The following is a 22,785-nucleotide window of genomic DNA, read 5'->3' on the forward strand; positions in this document are numbered from 1 at the left end:
CGTTACCTTCTGCTAATTTTTGGCCATTCAACTGTAGGCAACATCTCGTATTATCTCTATCACAAACTATATATATTAAACATAAATGAACAGCAGCACCAGGGACCTATTTTTATGAGACAAGGTAGTGCGTTATGGCTAGGCGGTGTTGTCGTTGTCAGGGTCACTGGTTCGAGCCTTGGTCGGCGCAGTCCTTTATTTTCGTAACATTTAATTCACTACTTTCTCTCATTAAAAAAAAAACAAAACTTGGTCCCTGGTGGCTGCTGTTCATGTATGTCTAATATATGTATGTATCACATTTGTTTCAGCGCCTATCTTCAACTCTATATTTACAATCATAAACTAGTATTTTGCTTTTTCTCTGCACTGATTTCCGTGTCAACTGCTCTAGCTGCAGCACCCAGTTTTGAAGTACGATCTTGTCCCTGGTCTGCCTTTTCTCCAATGAGGTATATATCACCTGCAGATCTGAGATTGGGAAAATCTCATAATATTAGTTTTATAGATGTTCAAAGTTGACATTTTATTAATAAAAACATGAACATTTCCTGAACTCGTTGCCTTCTTGTTCAAATATTCTGGAAGACCTAACTTGACCTACTTATTTTGCTTTTTTTTTTTTTTTTTTTAAATTTTGATGCAGTTGAAACAATTGTCTGTTTGGACTCAATTTAAACCTTTTGTGTCTCTCTGTAAGACTAATTAGCCCGTTTAGAAGCTAATTGTTGCCAAGTGTTTTGTTTTCCTCCACAAGAGTAAACTGACTTCTGAACGGATCTCAAAGCGCTCACGGGGGAGTGATGGAGGGGCCGTCTTGTTTCTTCTGTTTAAATACTTTTATATTTACAAAGATTAAGACACACTCTGCCAGTCATGTTTGCACACATCAATATCTCGCTACACATAAAATTCCCCCAATTGATTTGCTGATCAAATCCCGCCTATCATAAAGGATTTCACTAACTTAGTGCGACAGTTGTAGGGCAGGAAACAGGCAATGTTGCGTTTAAAAGTAGCAATTTTTCTATTAGGATTTGTTGCGTACACTCTTTAAGGAAAACAATTCTGAAGGCTATTTTAAAAGATGTGACAGTGATTATATCTTGAGCGTAAGAAAGTATCGACAAAGATGTACATTTTAAATTACTCATTTCTACATTATTGTCGTAATAGATCTGTATCTCATCTTGACCCTAATATAAAGCACTATACGCAATCAGTTCTTATTAGTCGCAGGCCGAAGGTGTATGTAATCTAAATACTTCTTGCAACATGTATCAATATTTGATACGCCCTAAGCGATACATCTACATTCGTTTCATTGTTTGTGTTGTATCGCTAAGTTCGGTGAAGCTGGTCTTGGATGCGTTCACACTTCACGCCAGTCTACAGAGTCTCTCTCAGCCAGTGAAACATCTAATTTACCGCCGCTCCTTACCCGTGGTAGATGTAACAGACCTCATGCGACGTAAAGTTTACCTTAATGTGACGTACCCTGCATTTGTGGCTTATGCAGACGAGGATGGCCCTGGTAAGTAGCCTAGTACAATGCATGGTACAAGCTTACATTTTGTTGGACTATCCACGTTCAAAACATAATACAGCATTACATACAGTTGGACTATCCACATTTAATACTTGATACAAGATAACATACAGTTGGACTATCCACATTTAATACATAATACAGGATTACATTTAGTTGGACTATCCACATTCAATACATAATACAGGATTACATTCAGTTGGACTATCCACATTCAATACATAATACAGGATTACATTTAGTTGGACTATCCACATTCAATACATAATACAGGATTACATTCAGTTGGACTATCCACATTCAATACATAATACAGGATTACATTCAGTTGGACTATACACATTCAATACATAATACAGGATTACATTCAGTTGGACTATCCACATTCAATACATAATACAGGATTACATTTAGTTGGACTATCCACATTTAATACATAATACAGGATTACATTTAGTTGGACTATCCACATTCAATACATAATACAGGATTACATTCAGTTGGACTATCCACATTCAATACATAATACAGGATTACATTCAGTTGGACTATACACATTCAATACATAATACAGGATTACATTCAGTTGGACTATCCACATTCAATACATAATACAGGATTACATTTAGTTGGACTATCCACATTCAATACATAATACAGGATTACATTCAGTTGGACTATCCATATTCAATACATAATACAGGATTACATTCAGTTGGACTATCCACATTCAATACATAATACAGGATTACATTCAGTTGGATTATCCACATTCAATACATAATACAGGATTACATTTAGTTGGATTATCCACATTCAATACATAATACAGGATTACATTCAGTTGGATTATCCACATTCAATACATAATACAGGATTACATATAGTTAGACTATCCACATTCAATACATAATACAGGATTACATTCAGTTGGACTATCCACATTTAATACATAGTACAGGATCACATTCAGTTGGACTATCCACATTTAATACTTGATACTTGATACAAGATTACATAGGCCTATAGTTGGACTATACACATTCAATACATAATTTCAGGATTACCTATAGTTGGATTATTCCAAAATATGTTGCATTACTAGTCCCAGGACTGTAATTTTGAAAGTTTATCATGTGCTTTTATTCAAAAGGTCAAATGGGGAAAAGTCATTTCCTGAATTCGTCATTAATGACAGAATCAGAGAAAGAAGAAGTAAGGAGAGGCTATGATAGACATCAATTCGACGATTTCCTTAGTTCCAAAATTGCATTGCATCGGACCTTGCCGGACCCAAGAGGCAACTTGTAAGGCTTTTTTTTTCCTTCAAATAGACTTACAAATACATTATGTGCTTTAGCGAAGCAAAGACATTTCTTATTCCGTTTGGTTGGACCAATTCGAATAAGTGCTCTTATCTTATCTTATATAATACAGACGTTACTTCAAAAAAGAAGATGCTCCTTCTTTCGTCGTGCAATAGACAGACTAAAGAGCATGTAGAACCAGTGAATAGTATGCATGACTAAATTAACCCATAAATATATGTTGTTACCTTCTGTTTTAGAGGACTTAAGAATGTTCTTAACCTTTAAAATGCGGCGGTAGTTTAGCCTCTAAATATCAGCATTGTAATTCCATTTTGAATGCACTCACTGTAAAACAGCTCAGCACTTTAAGGGTTAAATAAGGATCATTCAGGATAAGAAAAAATAAAACTGTACAAATGATAAGCGGAAATAGAGAACTGGTCATTTCATTAAACTTTAAATAGTGTCTTTGTTTGTTAAATTTTTGTCCATGTTTCGGATGTTCCTTCAGAGTTGAAGATAATTTACTTTCTAGTCCAGACCTACCGCAGGACGACGGGGGATGGCAGCGGTCAGGGTTTGAACCCGGGACCATCAAGACGACTAATCTACAGTCCAGCGCCCATTCCACAACCATCCAACTTTTGATGCATTTGATAGATCTTTATGAAGAAACAGTAATATAGATAGGAATACTCAGGTTTTTTTTGTGTGACGGTACGCACCGGTACGGGTACCGGCACCTATTTGAATTTTCTTGTATTTTAACGTATATTATTAATTTATCAGTAGTTAAAAGTTGCGCAATCCGTCACTGAGTACCGGCACCTATTTTGTTTTACAACAAAAAGAGAACTTGGAATACAATAGGTATAGACAGGCTTAGTATATAATTAAGCATGTTTTCTGGATTACTGTGTTTGTCAACAGCAAAGTGTGGCTGTCTGGTCTTGTGAGATGCGCTCTTGAATGGTAGCTCGATGGTCTTGGGTTCAAGCTTTCAATTCATAGGAAAGCATGTCATACAACCAAACTCCATGTGGATGCCTAGGTGCGTTTCATCTGTACCGGACTTTGCCTCATGACAGCCCCCCCCCCTTTCCTTCAGTATGTTTAGACTAGGACATCTTTCTTTTTGAAGAAAACTAATGCAAGTGTTTTGCGTCGCCAAGAGAATTAAAGAATCTACAATGGTAATTTGTTTCGAGCTTCAAAATACCAGTCTTCATAAGGAGATTCGAACTGAGACCGCTTGGTTCGGAAGGAAAAGCGCCTTGCGTCTAAGCCATCACACCCCTACGTTTGACGACAGTAATGATCAAATGCATAATATCGACCAAGAGCCATCAGTTTAGGGATAATGAAATTCCTATACCTTGCTCTAAATATGAAATTAAATATTGATGAAGCTTATTGAGTATTTAATAAACTCTATTGTGGTTAAACCGTATATTTTAGTTGTACTCAGAACAAGAAAAATACTTTTAAAAAAAAGCTTATATTAAGTGTAGTTGTATTAATTAGTATGGCTCAGTCATGTAATTAAGTTTGTAGTAGATCTAGAGTCTAGACCAGTGATTCCCAAAGTGGTCTATATAGATCCCCAGGGGTCCATGAAGACTTCCAAGGGGTCTACAAAAGTGAAAAAATAAATTGGGGGTCTATGAGATGTCCATGGGGGTCTACGATAATGGATTTCATTTCATTTCATTTGTGACTTAAATTTTCACTCCCATTAATGTAATTATTTCCTACACTGATATATGATCTGTACCTTAGTTAATCTTTTAAGTATTTATCCTGCTATTCAAACGAAAAATGTTTGTATTTAATTTCAATACTTATTTAAATATCTTAATTTTGTCTACATAATATGTAAGTTATGTTTAACAAAAAGAAATGTATATTGTACACAGATGATTATTTAAAATTGGGATTCATTCTTTCCTTGTCAAACAAGCGGTTGCCTAAGTGCCTTTTTATGACGATATGAAACTAATTACTCTGGAGGATAATTTGAGACGATGCCACCCTGAAAAAAAGATAAAAGTTTGAAAAAGATAAGTTCAGAATAGACCCACAAAATCTCTCTTCGACATCATAAAGAGAAGATGATGGTTTGTGAAAGACTTACAATATCTCTTTATTTATAGCCAAATACGGAAAACACTTTAGGTAAAACATTGATTTTACCTGCCGTTGAAATAGTTTTAAAAACTGTTTTACACAAACCTACATCTGATATTATTAAACGAATTTCTTGCAACAACACAGTTCAAGGGAACATCGGTGTTGTCTTTATATGAGAAAAGAGTCCTTGTAATCACAACACATTTCCGTAAGGATCAATAAAGCAGTCTAAGTCTTAGTCTTAAAAGCTTCTTATGTAATTCTTTTCAAACGACATTAACAGTTTGGGATCAGCGGTCTAGCAGGCCCTAGCAGGATGTAGCGCTGTTTGCTGCAAACTGCCTAAGGGTTGCTGGCTCCTTATTTTTTCTCAGGGTTGACTCACAAAACCCATGTTTATAGTTGCAAGACAGCAGAGGTTTGAATTCAGATATCCTTCTACTAGGTGGGTAGAAAGCCAAGGCTATAATGAGTCCCGCCTATCCAAGGCTTACTGGTTTTGGTGCTAGTTACTCACCTGTTGGTGAAAACATTTCTCCGGGCCCAATATTTGAGCCACACATGAAAGATCATGAAATACAAGAGAAACTGGTCTTTGTGAAAAAGTTTACAAGAATCCCTAAAGCAAATTAATGAATTAATATTTAATGTTTTAAAGACTAATTTATATAACACATTTCTATATGAAACATAATATCCGTAGCAACAGATGATGACCATACAAAAAAAAAAAACAACACTTCCAGTGTGTTTGATGATTCAAGAAATATATATTTTGTTGTTTTATTTGGTTTAAATTTAAACTTTATCAATAAAAATGACGTCTGTATAACTTCAAATGCAGCTTTGAATATACTTTTTCACTCTGAGACTCACTACATTTAGAAATTAGTTTAAAAAATGTTGATGAATTTGCAAAAATGCAATATAAGTTAAGCAGGGGGTCTACTGAAAATCAGAAACCATGGCAAGGGGTCTACGAGACAAAAAAGTTTGGGAACCACTGGTCTAGACCAACAACAATAAATCTGTGCGATTAGAAATATTTTTACCAATTGTTTTTGTTTGGCGCTATTTCTCGTTTTTTAGCTTTCTCAATACGCTATTACCCTATCACTTATCTGGACCAGTTGGGGAAATGGAGCGGGGGGGGGGGGGGGAGATAGAAAGGGCTATCTGTATGGATTTACCGTAATTGGTTTTTAAAAGCATTTAAAAAAAAAACAGGGGGAACGACTTGAATTCAAACTCGTGACTTATGCCTCCGAGGGACGAGCCGACAACTCTTCTTGTGAGATACTCTGGACTTTAGACTTAAGGAGATTGTATACCTATATTGGTTGTTTTAATTTAAAGAGGTGACCTATAATTCAGCAACATACCACCACTTCAGACTAGTCAAATTTCTTTCACTTGTTCGAAATACCAAACAAAATATTTAATTACCAATAGTTAATTAGCTAAGTGGCCATTTACTCGGAATAGATTATTGTGTTTGCATGTAAAAGAAATAATTGTGCAAAAATTTCAGCTTGATCCAGGATTGGATGTGGGAGAAATAATGTGTACAAACTTTTTACCAGACAGACAGACAGACAGATAAAAGTTTTGTAATAAGAAGCAAAATTGAGGCCGTATAGTTCTAGTAGGATAGCTGCCTGCTCATGCGGCACGTGCGCTGGATTGTTGTTCGGTCTTCTCGATGGTCCCAGGTTCATGCCCTGCCCGCCGCCCTCCCCCGTCGTCCTTTCGGGAGGTTTGGACTAGGCTGTAGATTATCTTTAGCCCGAATGACCATCCGAAACATTATTATTATAGATTTTATATAGCGCTACTTTCATACTTATAGCATGCTCAGAGCGCTTTTTGGTCCAATCTCATTTGTGGACCAGTGGGGGGGGGGGGGAGGGGGTATCTAGAATTTGGTTTTCCGTGCTGCCTTTAGGCGCTCAGTGTCGAACCTCGAGCCCCCTTCTAGGTAGCCAAGCCAAGCCAAGTTCAAGCGCACTTGGCCTCTCGACCACGCTTCCCACCACACTTAAAACACTTAATTTTTTCATGCCAAATATCCTGGTAGTGTGCATAACATTCATTATTTCAGCTGTCATGTCCAAGTCTATCCAGAACTTCCACCAGTGTCCATTGTTATCACGTTCTATAACGAGGCCTGGTCAACCCTCCTGAGATCTATACACAGCATACTGGACAGGACGCCAAGTAGACTCTTGAAAGAAATTATCCTGCTGGATGATTGCTCTACTTATGGTAATTAGATCGGTTATCGCTTATCACACCTTGTGTTGTTTTTATGTGTCACAGGCATTGTCCACGGTGGGTTTTTTATTATTATTAAGCTTATATTAAATCACTCTGTCTGGTAAAAAGTTTGTACAAGTTATTTCTCCCACACCCAATCTCGAATCAAGCTGAAATTTTTGCACAAGTTTGACCCCCAGAGTCAACAATCACAAAGAGGAGTGGCTCAACCAATGGGCATCAGGAAACACAGGCAGAGCCATGTACAGAGAAATGACTACGCCTAACAAACTGGACAGTATTAACTTCCTCCCCCGCAAAGAACAATCTACAATCTTCCAACTAAGAACAGGACACACACCACTATTAAATTACCACCTGAACAAAATAAACTCCACACAACTACCCCTTTGCAGACATTGCGCCCACCCCTTTGAAACCGTAAACCATATCCTCTCTGAATGCCCCTCCCTAATCCACCTTAGGCAGACCCTTCTTCCACTACAGCCCAACATAACCAACACCCTGTACGGCAGTGCTGAACAACTGAAGAAAACAGCACACTTTTTTTCCTTGGCACAGTCTGCAAAAGAGCTCACAGCTCAGCAGCAATAAAGCTGGCTAGAAGAAGAAGAAGAAGAAGAAGAAGAAGAAGAAGAGAAGAAGACCCCCAGAGAGCCGCCTAAAAGTTTGAGTGAAAACAAAAAAAAAAACATTTCGATTTTAGGTTAGTGTTATAATACTTCCACAAAATTATAACTTCTATAATGAATGTTTATAAATATAAGACAAATTAAGGTTACTGAGCGCTAATTTTTATTTTTATTAATCATTTTTTTCAGACTACTTAAAAGAGCCATTAGAGGCCTATCTTCAAAGCCTGGACAAAGTCCGATTACTCCGTGCCACTCAACGTCTGGGTTTAATTCAAGCTAGAAATCTGGCTGTTGATTTTGTGACTTCGGACATAGTTGTCTTCCTTGATTCGCATATAGAATGTCACCAAGGTAACGAAACAAGCAAGCGGGTCACTTCCGCAGTCACGCACCCTAGTTGCAACAATCAACAAATGTTTATGTCCTAAATTTGGAGAAAAAAATGAATCACAAAAACTGAAAGTCCCTTTGTAATGAATGGAACTGTTGACTTAAACAAATGAATCGATCAAATATATTTATACATAAACGGACGACCAATGAATATAGTTATACAAATAAGCTAATAATTTTTGGGACAGACGCAGACGGCGAAAAAAATACACATGCATTTTTAAATTTACATATCAATTTTCAATTTCAAGAGGTTACTAGCGATTTTTGCAAAGTTTATAATATATTAACAACATTTGCATATATATCTTTTAACACTACACACACACATATATATGTTGTAACGAATCTCATTATCTCACTATCCAGGCTCTCTGCAAATTGCACCACACGCCACCAACTTAAAGAACTTGACAACTCAGGGCTCCGAAGTAACGTAAATAGTTGAATAAATCTGAGCCAAAACTGTACTATTGGCAACACGTAACACAGGCTGTACAAATATCTCTCCGTATCAACCGTACCGCCGTATCAACTCTTGCACTGGCCTCCACGTCTCGTTCCGGGCTTGCACTGGGTTCAACAGATCAGGACTGACTTCACACACTGGGCTCGTTGTGTCGGGCTCGATCACAGACCAAGATCAAGACGCCGTTCGTCTCAGCTGTACTTAATAGTACTCCGCACTGAACCGTCGTAATGCTCCGTACAGAACCACACCGCTGAACTGTGCTGTAGTCGATCAGACTGTAGTGAACCGGGCTCTGAACCCTTGACTGCGACACCTCAACTCTTTATATAGGGTCCCTGCTGGCCTTCTAGAACCGGACGGAACATCGCTCGACCATTCTGGGTGGTCAAATGACTACATCCCTAGTGACGCTCCTGAGCTCTACTCACGAGGCCGATCTCGTCTCGGCTGACAGTCGTAGCTCGTCACGGTTGACCGCTCGTCTAGCGCTGGCCTTGGGCGATTTGCGTCGGCCGACTACACACATACCATTATCCCCATCTGTGCCACCACCAGGTTTTTAACAAATATATATATATATACATATACATATATGCATGACGGGTAGTCTTCTTTTCAACTAACGTCTATATTAGATAAGATAAGATGTCATGAAATAGCGTTTTTTTTTTTGTAAAGTAGTTATATGAAGTAAAGTTGTTTGTTGTTTTTAAAACCCTACCTACATAACATAATTATATAAGATAAGATCAGATACGATATAAATTATGTTGAATCTAAGAGGAAATAAGCTTCATAGCTTACATTTGAGTAAATATATAGTTCTGTGATCATCGCCTCCTCTAATTAACTCTTTCTCTCCGTAATTATTTTTCTCGATCCGATAGTATTATTCGATTTGTTCATTTGTATTTCCCAATCCTGTTATGATTAAACTTCAACCATTTTTGTTGGTTATCAGACAATGTTATATTTGGTGATGCCTGCTCTTTTTACACAACACAAATTAAAGTTTATGAATCCAAAAACCAATTTAGTTTAATGGGAGTCAAATCAACGTTGGCATCGTCTATTAGGAGAGAAAGTGTTAAAATCCGCAAAATGGGATGGTTTCATTTCTAAACTTTGAAAACTAAATATCATTACTTTTCTGAGACAGAAGAGCGATTTCCAAGATTCAATTTTTGGGGAATTCCCTTACAACTTTAAAAGACATTTTTTTACCTTTATCTATCCCATAGTCTGTTGGACCGTTGGGGCACCAGGCAAGATTTGTCGACCGTCTTTCTCCATTCCTCCCTTTTTTTTGCCTTTTATGTTATGTACATAACAATCCTAGATATACCAAACAAATATCTGTGGTTTCATGTTTCTTCCATATTGAAATTATTTTATGTTTCAGCTTAGAAAATTTGATTCTGCACTGATAAAAAAGTGCACACAAAATATTGTAATAACTTAAGTGAGGCAACTCAACGAGGACATAGACGTTTATTTACATAGAGACATGACAAACACAAAGGGGCATCTGCCTTGGGCACAGCGTCTCCATATTGGCTCTCTCCTTGGGCGGAAATCGTTAGTCTCCTAATGTCAACATCCGACTTGTTTGGTCACAGATAGTGCGCACCTTCTTTCTGCACTATCTTGGATGGCGGTGCGCATGGCAAAGTCATAACAATATTATAGAGACCTAAATTAAAACCAAAAAAAAATGTATATCTTAGCTCCACTTTCTTTATATACCGGATACACCACGAATCTTGCCATTTATAGTTTTCCCGCCATGTTTGAAAATCTTCAATACTGAATAAGTTCTTGCTCTTTTTACAGGTTGGCTGGAACCATTGATAACTCCTGTGTCTAGAGATCACCAAGTCATCACATATCCTCTAGTGGACAGTATTTCTTATTTCACATTTAAACTACAGTGGCATAAGGATACAGTTGTAGTGGGTGGATTTAGTTTGTCCTCGTTACTCTTTCAATGGATGCCCGAGAGGAAACTGAATATGACTCTTCAGACAATGGAGGCAGAGTAAGAGAAATAACTCGTTTTAGAAGGTAGATACGGTGTCGGAAGTAGAATTACGTTTAGGTATGCTGACACTTAGGGAGGTTGTGACAGAGCGTCGCATGAAGTTCGCGTGACATGTTCTCCGACAAAATAAACTACGCATACCAAGAGTTGCGATGGCATGAAGGCCACTACGATAGAAGCGCAAACAGAGACGTCCTCGTATGACCTGGCGCCACACTTTCATGGAGGACCTCAGAACAGTGGACACCTGGTGGGAGGAGGCTTCAGACAATGCCAGTGACAGATCTTTGTGGAGACAGCTTGCGCCCCAATGCGCCGAACAGCGCGGGAGGACCTAAGTCTAAGTAAGTAATGCTGAAACAAGGCGCTCCACTGAAACCTGGTGAAGTAATCTTTCTTAAGTGAATCAAAGAAAATATAATAGTAACTACAGGTCAGAATCAGTCGGACATAAAATGTATTTACTTTTTGGGACAGGGTGGGGTGTGGATGAAAATGTTACTTTTTTTTTTGTCCACGAGTTGGTTATCAAAAAATAGTACAAGTGACTATCAATAGCTCTGGACTAGGCCGTCACTAAGCCTAATAGCCGCTGTAAGAATGAAACAAAAACGATTGGTTAGATCTAGATTCGCTTTCAGTAGGCATAGTGTAGGGGAAGTGACTTAAAATCAAAATGTCCAATCCTCCCCCCCCACCCCCTTTTTTTTGTTTGTGTAATGTCAAGAATTTACTGACAGATTTAATTAAATATAAATGTTTCTAAGCATTTAAATAAAAATGGTATCATTTTTTATATTACAACTTTATAAGTAAAATTTGCATGTATTCATAATTCAATTTTGAAAAACTATCGGAGTTTCCCTTTGACACATTTTTAGTTAAACTGTATACAATCAAAACAACCTGTATACTTTCAATATTCAGATTTTATATTTTGACTGTATGAGACCAAATGTCAGCCCTGTGACGTAGCTATCAGCTATTAGTCCTGACCCACCATTTTTTTTACCATCTCACAGGTCTGCAGTAACGACTGGTCTCGCTTAAATTATCTACCCTGTGTTTAATGGAAGCTACTCAATTATCGTTCCTTGATGACAACAGCGATCTTTTATTTTTAGGTCACCTACAATGCCTGGTGGATTGTTCGCCGTATCACGTGACTGGTTTGAAAAATTAGGGCGCTTTGACCCTGGTCTCGTCTTGTGGGGTGGAGAAAATCTAGAATTATCCTTTAAGGTAATACATTTGAAAAGTCTGTTCCCACTTTTTTTTCGTAACCCACCCCCCAAACCAACAGCCATTCTTTAGTAGCTCTAGAAAAAGCATCCTCACTTTTTTTACAAAGCTTATATCAGTTCTGTCTGTCTGTCTGTCACAAACTGTATACCCTTTATTTCTCCCACTTCCCATTCTCAGATCAAGTTGAAACTTATTGTCGAAGACTATGCATGAATCAATAACAAAAAACAAACAAATTAGTTAATTTATAAGTCTTAATTAAATAACTGTGTTTTGGTATATAAATCTTGCAGTATTGAGAGCTATGGCAGTAATTGTGCTGTTCTTTCCTTATATAAGTTTTGGTTTTAAAAAAGTAATGTTTATATTATGCGTTTTTTTTTTGTTCTATTTCAGAGCTGGATGTGTGGTGGAAAAGTGATACAGACCACGTGTTCTCGCGTCGGTCACGTGTTTAGACCAACCAATCCAAACGTCCAGTCCTTCTCACAGATAGGGTCAAACTTTTTCCGTGTGGCAGAAGTCTGGATGGACGAGTACAAACATTACTACTATGAGAAAATATCTTATAACATTGTAAGTTGTTTTCGAATTGGATGTTGCTATAACATTGAATGTTGTTATTACAATGTATGTTGTTATGCCAATAAATATTGTCATGTTGCTACAGCATTGTATGCTGTTATAATAGTGTAGGCCTATGTTGCTATAACAGACATAACAGTGTATGTTGTTATAACAGTGTGTGTTGTTATAACATTTTATGTTGTTATAATATTGTATGTTGTTATGTATGTATGTTGCTATAACAGTGTATGTTGCTATAACAGTATATGTTGTTATAACATTGTATGTTGTTATTACATTGTATGTTGCTATTACAGTGTATGTTGTTATAACAGTATATGTTGTTATAGCATTGTATGTTGTTATAACGGTGTACGTTGCTATAACAGTGTATGTTGCTATAACAAATGCTCCTTCTTCACTAATGCTATTAGAGCATGGGATGGGTTGCTGAGACAGGGCCGGCCCTAACAATTGCGGGACCCTATGCGAAACGGATTGCGCGGGGCCCAGTCGGGGTAGGGATAAGGATAATAAATGAAAATTAAAGCTTTGTATTAGAAAAAAAAATCGTCTTTGCATTTATTCATTCTTTACTAAGTACAAAATCACTTTACTTTACTTTATCAGCCTTGCGTGTAACGAAGTCAACATTCTGTTTCCGATATAGATTTTTTTAATTTCAAGAGATTTCTAGGATTTTTTTTTTAATATTTTTTTTTTATATATAGGTCTATTTGGAATTCCAGGACATTCAGTTGTAATTGTCTGAGCTAGCCAGGAAAACCAGTGACTTAGCAGCATTTAGATCATTGGTTAATAAGCATGACTAAATTGCATGACGCGTAGGATGTAATCATCTTCTTTTTTGAAGTAACGTCTGTATTATATAAGATAAGATAACAGTGTTTGCTGTTATAACAGTGTATGTTGCTATAACAGTGTATGTTGTTATAACAGTATGTGTTGTTATAACAGTATGTGTTGTAATAACAGTGTGTGTTGTTATAACAGTGTGTGTTGCTATAACAGTGTATGTTGTTATAACAGTGTGTGTTGTTATAACAGTATGTGTTGTTATAACAGTGTGTGTTGTTATAACAGTATGTGTTGTTATAACAGTGTGTGTTGTTATAACAGTGTGTGTTGTTATAACAGTGTGTGTTGTTATAACAGTATGTGTTGTTATAACAGTGTGTGTTGTTATAACAGTGTGTGTTGTTATAACAGTGTGTGTTGCTATAACAGTATGTGTTGTTATAACAGTGTGTGTTGCTATAACAGTGTGTGTTGTTATAACAGTGTGTGTTGTTATAACAGTATGTGTTGTTATAACAGTGTGTGTTGTTATAACAGTGTGTGTTGCTATAACAGTATGTGTTGTTATAACAGTGTGTGTTGTTATAACAGTGTGTGTTGTTATAACAGTGTGTGTTGTTATAACAGTATGTGTTGTTATAACAGTGTGTGTTGTTATAACAGTGTGTGTTGCTATAACAGTGTGTGTTGTTATAACAGTGTGTATTGTAATAACAGTGTATGTTGCTATAACAGTGTATGTTGTTATAACGGTGTATGTTGTTATAACAGTGTGTGTTGTTATAACAGTGTATGTTGCTATAACGGTGTATGTTGCTATAACAGTGTATGTTGTTATAACATTGTAAGCTGTTATAGCGGTGTATGTTGTTATATCAGTGTGTTTTGTTATAACATTGCATGCTGTTATAACGGTGTAAGCAGTTATAACACAAATTTATTAGATTTCGTCGAGATATTTGTGTTAATGTAAAAAAAATCACTATTACAATTTAGGTCATTAAGAACATTTTGTTATAGGCCATTGGGCTGCTCGTTGCTTTTATCCAGTGCTGGATTTACCTATAGGCAACGTAAGTTATAGCCTGGGGCCCCACTTCCTAGGGGAGGGGGGGGGCGATAAAATAATTTTAGTGATATTTTTAATCATTCTAAAGAAAGAGCAAATTAGATATTGCCCTATTTTGAGTAAAAGAAGCTCCAAATCTCAATTAGCTGCTAACGTCTGTCATCTATAAGCTAAGTTTAGGGCGCTATCAAGTCTAAATAAGGTCCTGGTTTTATCGGAATGTATAGCTCAGGTAGATTAAATTATAGATGTGTTTATTTTTTTTTTTTGAGGTCTCAAACGCTTCGATTGTGGCTGTCACATAAAATATGGGAAGCGTGGTCAAGAGGCTAAGTGCGCTTGAACTTGGCTTGGCTACCTTTGAAGGGGGCTCGAGGTTTGACACCCGACTCGGGCAGAGTTGTGTTTACTGAGCGCCTGAAGGCAGTACGGAAAACCTTCTCGTAGATACCCCCTCCTCCCCCCCCCCCAACTGGTCCACAAACCAAGATTGGACCAAAGCGCTCTGAGCATGCTATAAGCATGAAAGTAGTGCTATATAAAAGCCATAATTATAATTTTTATAATTTATGTAAAACTTGTATAAAAAATATTGTTCATGTGTCGCTAGTGTGAAGCGCTTGACTTCCGAACCAACAGGTCGCGGGTTCAAATCTCGGTGAAGACTGGGATACTTAGTCCTTGGAGTCCACCCAACTCCAATGAGTACCTGACATGAGTTAGGGAAAGTAAAGCCTTTTTTTATGTTAGCTACATGATACCCTCTCGTTAACCGTCGGTCTTAGAAAACAGATGACCTTTTCATCATTTGTCCTATAGATCGCAAGGTCTAAAAGGGGTACTTTACTTTTTTACTTAATATTACTGATGAAGTTATGGGAACATCATGTTCTGCTAGTGTGGACAGTAAAGAAGCACCACACACCACTACAGCTGCCATGCATTGGACACCTATCGCGTATGCGGGATGACGGTGTGCAAAAGACAATATTTTTTTCGAGCGCCCCCGGAAACACTATAAAGATAAAAATCAGGCGCCTCTTGCCTCCACTAGCATAGAAGAAAGCATAGGCAGCTGATGGCCTCTGAAAGAGACATTTGTAGAGTTCTCTAGAAGGTCGCGGGACATGTTTTAGATCCTTTCCGAATTCAGGCGCAGACGACAAAAAGAAAAATTTAAGTAGACCCCGGGCGGACAATGGCTTTGTCTGTATGAGGTGTGAGAGGGGCAAAAATATGTAGGTCACAAAGGGGTTCGCATAGTCGTGAAATATTGCACTCACCCTTAATGTTCGTAATCAAAGACACTGCCTTTTGTGCAGTGGTGAACCTAGACTTAAACAGTTCAGTGTACAATTTGTGAAACTCATTATTACAATTAATTTTCTTCTTTTTTTTTTTTTCCATAAAACATTAAAATGTAGCTGCAAAACCTGAGGTAGAGCATACGAATTGTAGTCAAATTGAATTTCCAAATTGATCTTATCTAATCTTATCCAATCATTGTCAAACACTTGCTAGAAAGCCCATATTATTATTATTATTATATTATAGCTTTTATATAGCGCTACTTTCATGCTTATAGCATGCTCAGAGCACTTTTGGTCCAATCTCTTTTGTGGACCGGGGGGGGGGGGGGAGGGGGGGATATCTAGGAGTTGGTTTTCCGTGCTGCCTTTAGGCTCTCAGTAAACACAACTCTGCCCGAGTCGGGTGTCGAACCTCGAGCCCCCTTCTAGGTAGCCAAGCCAAGCCAAGTTCAAGCACTTGGCCTCTCGACCACGCTTCCCACCATTTCTAAAATAATATCACTATCTTCGAAGTTATTTATCTAATAACTAATATCTCTTAATATCCGTATGTTTTAGACACCGTATGGTGATGTTAGTGACAGACTCCAGCTGAGGAAGTCCCTAAATTGTCGCAGCTTTGACTGGTATGTTAACAAGGTCTACCCCGAGTTGAAGAAGACAGTCCCTGCCTGGGATGAGCTGTATTCCGGTTTGGTGAGTCCGTGAACTACATCCCAGCTACATTTTAATTAATCTGTAATACATGGCTGCCTGGTCGTGCGGTTTGCGCGCTGGACTGTCGTTCGGATTTATCGATGGTTCAAATCCTGCCCGCTCCCATCCCCCGTCGTCTTGCGGGAGGTTTGGACTAGGAAGTAAATTATCTTCAGCTTTGAAGGAACATCCGAAACATGGAAAACATTTAACAAACATTTTACAAACATTTTTACCCGAGTTGAAGAAGACAGTCCCTGCCTGGAATGAGCTGTATTCCGGTTTGGTGAGTCGTGTACTGTTTTGTTTCGTTTGATATTTGATATGTGTCAAATGTTCTTTCAGATTCTGAAGGTAATTACATCCTAGCCAAAACCTCGCACAAAAAGATGGGGTGGCAGAGGGCAGGGTTTGAATCCGGGACCTTCGAACCACTGAACGACAGTCCGGAGCGCATACCACATGACCAGACAAATACATCTTTCATACATCTATAATGCATTATAATACATCTCTGATACATTTAAGCGTGAGAAGCGTGGTCGAGAGGCTAAGTGCGCTTGAACTTGGCTTGTCTCGGCTACCCGACTCGGGCAGAGTTGCGTTTACTGAGCGCCTAAAGGCAGCACGGAAAACCAACTCCTAGATACCCCATCCCCCCCCCCCCCCACCGGTCCACAAATGAGATTGGACCAAAGCGCTCTGAGCATGCTATAAGCATGAAAGTAGCGCTATATATAAGCTATAATAATAGTAAAATAGTAATACATCTCTAATGCATTGACAGTTATAATACATCTCTAAAATTGTAATAAATTTGCAATAGTTTTAGAATCATGCATCCCAACTACAGTTTAATTAATCTGTAATACATCTTTTTACATTTATTAATACATTATAATACATCGCTCACACATATCAATACATCTATAATTTTAAAGTATCTATCATATGCATGGTTATAAAGATTATTATAAATTATAAATTATTATTACAAGCCAAAATTAATAATAATATTTTTTTAGCTAATTCATTTCTTTTATTAGTCTAATTTTGTTTAATATGTAATACCTTCTTATAGTATATGGCTAAGCCCTGAGTTTATTGCTAAAAAGATGTCTAATGGATGTATGTTGATTATCTTTTCCGTGAAAATGTCCTCAGATTAAAAACGTCTACTTGAAACTTTGCATTGAACGATTTAGTAAATCAATTCTGAGTGCTTGTGATGAGCGACAAAAAAATCAGGTTAGAATAACATATCTCTTGTATAATAATAAGAATATTAAAATAATAAGAGTATCAAGAGAGGAAAGTTGAAAATATAAATGTAGATCTATTTATGTATAATACATATGTTTTAACTCTGCCCCTACAATGACGTTTGAGACAGCGGAGTCTAGAACTAAGACTAAGACTGCTTTATTGATCATATGGAATATTTGCTGTGATGACAAGGGCTCATTTCCCAAATAAAAACAACAAAAGATTCACATTAATAGAGCAGACTCAAACATAAAGAGTTCACTGAGTGACTACACACAGAAGTCTTGGTCCTTTTCGTGTTGCCTAGTCAACCAGTGGAGGTGATATAGTCTGACCGAGTAAGGAACGAACGAGTTTTTGTAACGTTCGGTTCTAGTCTTGATTTGCAAAAGTCGCCCACTTCGCGACGACTTGATGTAGTTATAATGGAGTGGGTGGCTGTTTGTTGCCTTCCAAGATTTTTTCATACTTTGTTGAGACATTTTTGTTCAAAAAGTTCGTTTAAATATGGTAGTGTTGTGTGTGGTAGTGTTGTGGGTGGTTGTGTTGTGTGTGATAGTATTATGTGTGGTAGTGTTGTGTGTGGTTGTGTTGTGTGTGGTAGTTTTGTGTGTGGTAGTGTTGTGTGTGGTAGTGTTGTGTGTGGTAGTGTTGTGTGTGGTAGTGTTGTGTTTGATAGTGTTGTGTGTGGTAGTGTTGTGTGTGATAGTTTTGTGTGTGGTAGTGTTGTGTGTGGTTGTGTGTGATAGTATGGTGTGTGGTAGTGTTGTGTGTGGTTGTGGTTGTGTTCTAGTGTTGTGTGTGATAGTATTGTGTGTGATAGTATTGTGTGTGATAGTATTGTGTTTGAGTGTTGTGTGTGATAGTGCTGTGTGTGATAGTGTTGTGTGTGATAGTGCTGTGTGTTATAGTGTTGTGTGTGGTAGTGTTGTGTAATGTAGTGTTGTGCGTGGCAGTGTTGTGTGTGATAGTGGTGAGTGTGGTAGTGTTGTGTGTGGTAGTGTTGTGTGTGATAGTGCTGTGTGTGATAGTGTTGTGTGTGGTAGTGTTGTGTAATGTAGTGTTGTGTGTAATGTAGTATTGTGTGTGTTAGTGTTGTGTAATGTAGTGTTGTGTGTGGTAGTGTTGTGTGTGGTAGTGTTGTGTGTGATAGTGTTGTGATAGTGTTGTGTGTGGTAGTGTTGTGTGTGATAGAGTTGTGTGTGGTAGTGTTGTGTGTGTTAGTGTTGTGTGTGGTAGTGTTGTGTGTGGTAGTGTTGTGTGTGGTAGTGTTGTGTGTGGTAGTGTTGTGTGTGGTTGTGTTGTGCGTCTGGTTTTCGTTGCTCTTTTAATAAGATTGTCTAAGCCTAGATAAAACGTTGCCTTGACAACGCAATATTCAATAGCACTGGACCGAGACTGGACTGTTTAGGCCAGTAAGTCTGATGGTGGTCCGTGGCCAATTAAAATTGATTTGTGGTCCTTGGACAACGTCAAGGGGTCCGCATAAATGTTTTATAAAATAAAGCTGACACTACGACCGTCCTGGCTTAATATGGTCACCTGTCAATCTATGAACTTAATATTATGGACTAGACGAATAAATGTGGGTGGGAGTTGTTCATCTATACCTCTGGAGACATACCCACACAGCTAGACAGACGCCTGGTCAGTGTGACGGTTACCCAGTAGAGCCATGGCCTGAATTCCTGCCCCCTAATTAAAATTTACTACCAAGTAAACAAACTCGTTTCTCTCAGTGGGCCCCGCACTTTCATAGGCCCCGCGCTAAGTCTAGGTGTAACTTACTAAATTAAAACATTAAAACGTATATATAATAGCAGGTTTTCCGCGGCTTCCTGGTTTTTCAGAGGCTCCTGGAAATCTCCTGTAATTGTAAAATATACCAAAAAGTCATGGAAATCTCCTGAAAACTCATAAAAATCTGCTAATAATTAAAAAAAAAAGCGTCATTTAGGGATGCCAATTTTAAGCGCGATAAAAAAACGGCATTGTAAAGACGAATGTTTTCTTAATTACAAAATCCTAATTTTAACATTATACTTATCCATACCCAAACTAGGCCCCGCGTAATCCGTTTCGCATAGGGCCCCGCAATCGCTAGGGCCGGCCCTGCCATCAGTGTCAATACGCTGACATTATGTCCATCCTGACTCAATGTGGTCACTTCTCAGTCTATGAACTCAATGTGATTGACCAAACAACGAATAAAAGAGTGCGGGAGATGGCTTTAATATCGTCTGCCCTATAGATCGCAAAGGTCTGAAAAGGGAGCTTAACATTCCTTCTTTTTGTGTTTTTTTACATAGGTTGCTTCCCTTAAGTATACGACAGTAGTTTACATTCATGCTATATATTTCATTTGCCCCTCAGTTGTGGGACATCACAAAGGAAGGTTTGCTGTTCAGAGAAAGTGTTGGCCTCATGCCAGTTGTCACGTCGCAAGACCCAAACGTCAAACCAAGAGTCATTTTGAGACTTATTAAATCAGTAAAGGACATCGCACCATTGCTCTGGATATACAATCAGGTTAGATTCAGCGGTTCTCAACCTTTTAGGCTCGGCGACCCCCTTTTACATCACTCACTCTACCGCGACCCCCCCCCCCGCACACTCACACAACGATTGAAGAATGGACAAAAACAATTCATTTTTTCACTGGTCTTAGGCGACCCCTTTTAAATCGTCAATCGACCCCCAAAGGCGGCGCGATCCACAGGTTGAGAACCCCTGGGTTAGATAACTCAAGCGGAAGTATACCCAATCCCTATAATACTACAAACTACGTCTTGTTCGAAATTTTTTTTCCATTTCATTTTAATCTAATTTCAGATTTACATTTTTGGTTTTCAGACCAACAGGCAATTAATTCATAAAGTCTCGGGACATTGTCTAGAAGCTGATCCCAGTACCAACTTCACTTGCTTATCCCCATGTCAAGCTGGCTCCAGGCTGCAGTCCTGGCAACTGACCACCAGACGAGAGAGAATGGATATATTGAGATATAAACTCCAGGTTCCTATTGGTTGGAACTAGCGAATTGTAACTAGTGGGTTGTTCAGGACAACCTACCATGAACCTACTATTAAGTAACACTTACAAATTAAAAAGAAAAGGAAAACTTAAAAAATATACTTCATTTTTATTACAAATACATTGGAGAGCTCCACGATAAATTGATGAATAGCAAAGACGCTAAATTGAACTTGCTGCCAACTACTAGAAAGAAATAATCTTTAAATTTTACAATACCTTCTGTGTTGCCCGTTTGTTTTTGAAAAAACTTAAAGTCATAGGTCATCATGGGGGCCCAACTGTTATTTCGATTGAGCCCCCCAAGATGACCTGCTGGTCGCTGTCAGAAAACGCAACCTTAATCTATATGGTCATATCACGAGGTCCTCAAAACTCACAAAGACCTTCAAGCAGGTAACTACCAGGGAAAAAAAAAACGAGGCAGGCATTGAAAGCGACTGGAAGACAACATTAAAGAAGGAAAGAGACCCTAGTCAAGGCAAAAGACAGGAATGGTGTAAGACAGTCGACAGATCATGTGTGGTGCCCGAGTGGTCCAGCAGGCTGAGGGATAGTGAAGGTGGTGAAAGTCTAAATGTTTCCTTCCTATTGAAATGAGTTTGTGCAACTAATGGAAGGACTGAGACAATTTCATTCGAAAGTTCTGAACATTTGCACAAAAAATATCATACACCTTTTAAAAAAAATTTCTTCTTTTTTTTTTGAAGTAACGTCTGTATCATTATAGGTATCTTATAAGATAAGATAAGATATCTTGTCAACAATTTATTCAGTGCGAACGGATACACCAAAAAAGCCAGCAATGTAGAGCTCTTCGTCTTGGAAGACAACGGCCACCCGCTCCATCAGAACTACGCCAGGTCGTCGCGAAGTGGGCGACTGCTGTCAATCAAAACAAGAACGGAGCGGTACAAAAACTCGTTCGTACCTCACTCGGTCAGACTCTATCACCGCCACTCATTGATCAGGGAACATGAAATGCACCAAGATACCTGTGTGTAGTCGCTGAATGAACTCTTTATGTTGTCTGTTGTATTTATGTGTATGTTTCTGTTGTGTTGTCTTTATATGAGAAACGAGTCCTTGTAATCACAACAAATTTCCGTAAGGATCAATAAAGCAGTCTTAGTCTTAGTTAATCCTGTGCACTCCCAGGGGAGCGTAGGACCGCAAACACACCTCTCCACCGAACTCGGTTCTGAGCAGCTTTCTTCACCTGCTCCCATGTGATTCCAGATTTCAAAAGACAGGTCTGACGATACATCGACAAATATACATACGAGAAAAAAACAAGGTTAACCGTATGATTAGAGACGCAAAAGCTAGTCATATTCGACAAAAAATCGAAAATTCTGATTCTTCAAAGGAGCTATTCAGGATCACCGCTGAAATGTTAGGGGGAGCAAATAACGAACGTTTGCCGTCATCTATCCCAGTATCTGAACTTCCTGATTCCTTCAATATATTCTTCATTGGGAAGATTGAGCATATTAGAAATGACATGCCATCCCTCTCATCACAGCTTGACCACTCTCCAATTTTTCAAAATACTCCTTTTTGCGAGTTTCAGTGTGTATCTGAAGATTATGTCAAAAGTACTATTTTAAAGATGCCAAATAAGTCATGTGACCTTGATCCCATTCCAACCTCCTTGCTCCTTGAATGTTTAGATGAGCTTGTACCTACAATTACCAACATTGTGAACTCTTCACTGACTTCAGGCATTGTACCACAGCAATTTAAGCATGCACTTGTCAGGCCCTTATTAAAGAAATCCAGTCTTGACCCGGAATGTCTAAAAAACTATCGCCCGGTATCAAATCTTCCCTTCCTGTCAAAGCTTCTGGAGCGCATCGTGTTAGCGCAAATTCTTTCTCATCTTGAACAGTACTGTCTCTTGGAAGAATTTCAATCTGCATATAGGAAGTGCCGTGGCACAGAGACAGCAGTGGTCAGGGTACTAAACGACT

General features: G+C 38.3%; 1 protein-coding gene across 2 annotated transcripts; it reads left to right on the forward strand.

Annotated features, from left to right (window-relative positions):
• Positions 1-977: 977 nt before the first annotated feature.
• LOC106050960 (putative polypeptide N-acetylgalactosaminyltransferase 9) lies at positions 978-21,349 on the forward strand. 2 transcript variants are annotated; one of them, XM_056025086.1, is made up of 11 exons: positions 978-1,534; positions 2,703-2,856; positions 7,091-7,254; positions 8,088-8,252; positions 10,600-10,804; positions 11,932-12,049; positions 12,449-12,628; positions 16,376-16,513; positions 17,678-17,761; positions 20,153-20,308; positions 20,633-21,347. In XM_056025086.1, exons 1-11 carry the CDS (start codon positions 1,276-1,278, stop codon positions 20,813-20,815), a joined length of 1,806 nt encoding a protein of 601 aa, XP_055881061.1. In that variant the 5' UTR covers positions 978-1,275; the 3' UTR covers positions 20,816-21,347. The 2 variants fall into 2 exon arrangements, with proteins under 2 accessions (XP_055881061.1, XP_055881062.1); XM_056025087.1 differs by lacking the exon at positions 17,678-17,761 and having other exon boundaries at positions 20,633-21,349.
• Positions 21,350-22,785: the final 1,436 nt, after the last annotated feature.

The sequence above is a fragment of the Biomphalaria glabrata genome, chromosome 3 (assembly GCF_947242115.1).
Source record: "Biomphalaria glabrata chromosome 3, xgBioGlab47.1, whole genome shotgun sequence".
NCBI classification, from domain to species: domain Eukaryota; kingdom Metazoa; phylum Mollusca; class Gastropoda; family Planorbidae; genus Biomphalaria; species Biomphalaria glabrata.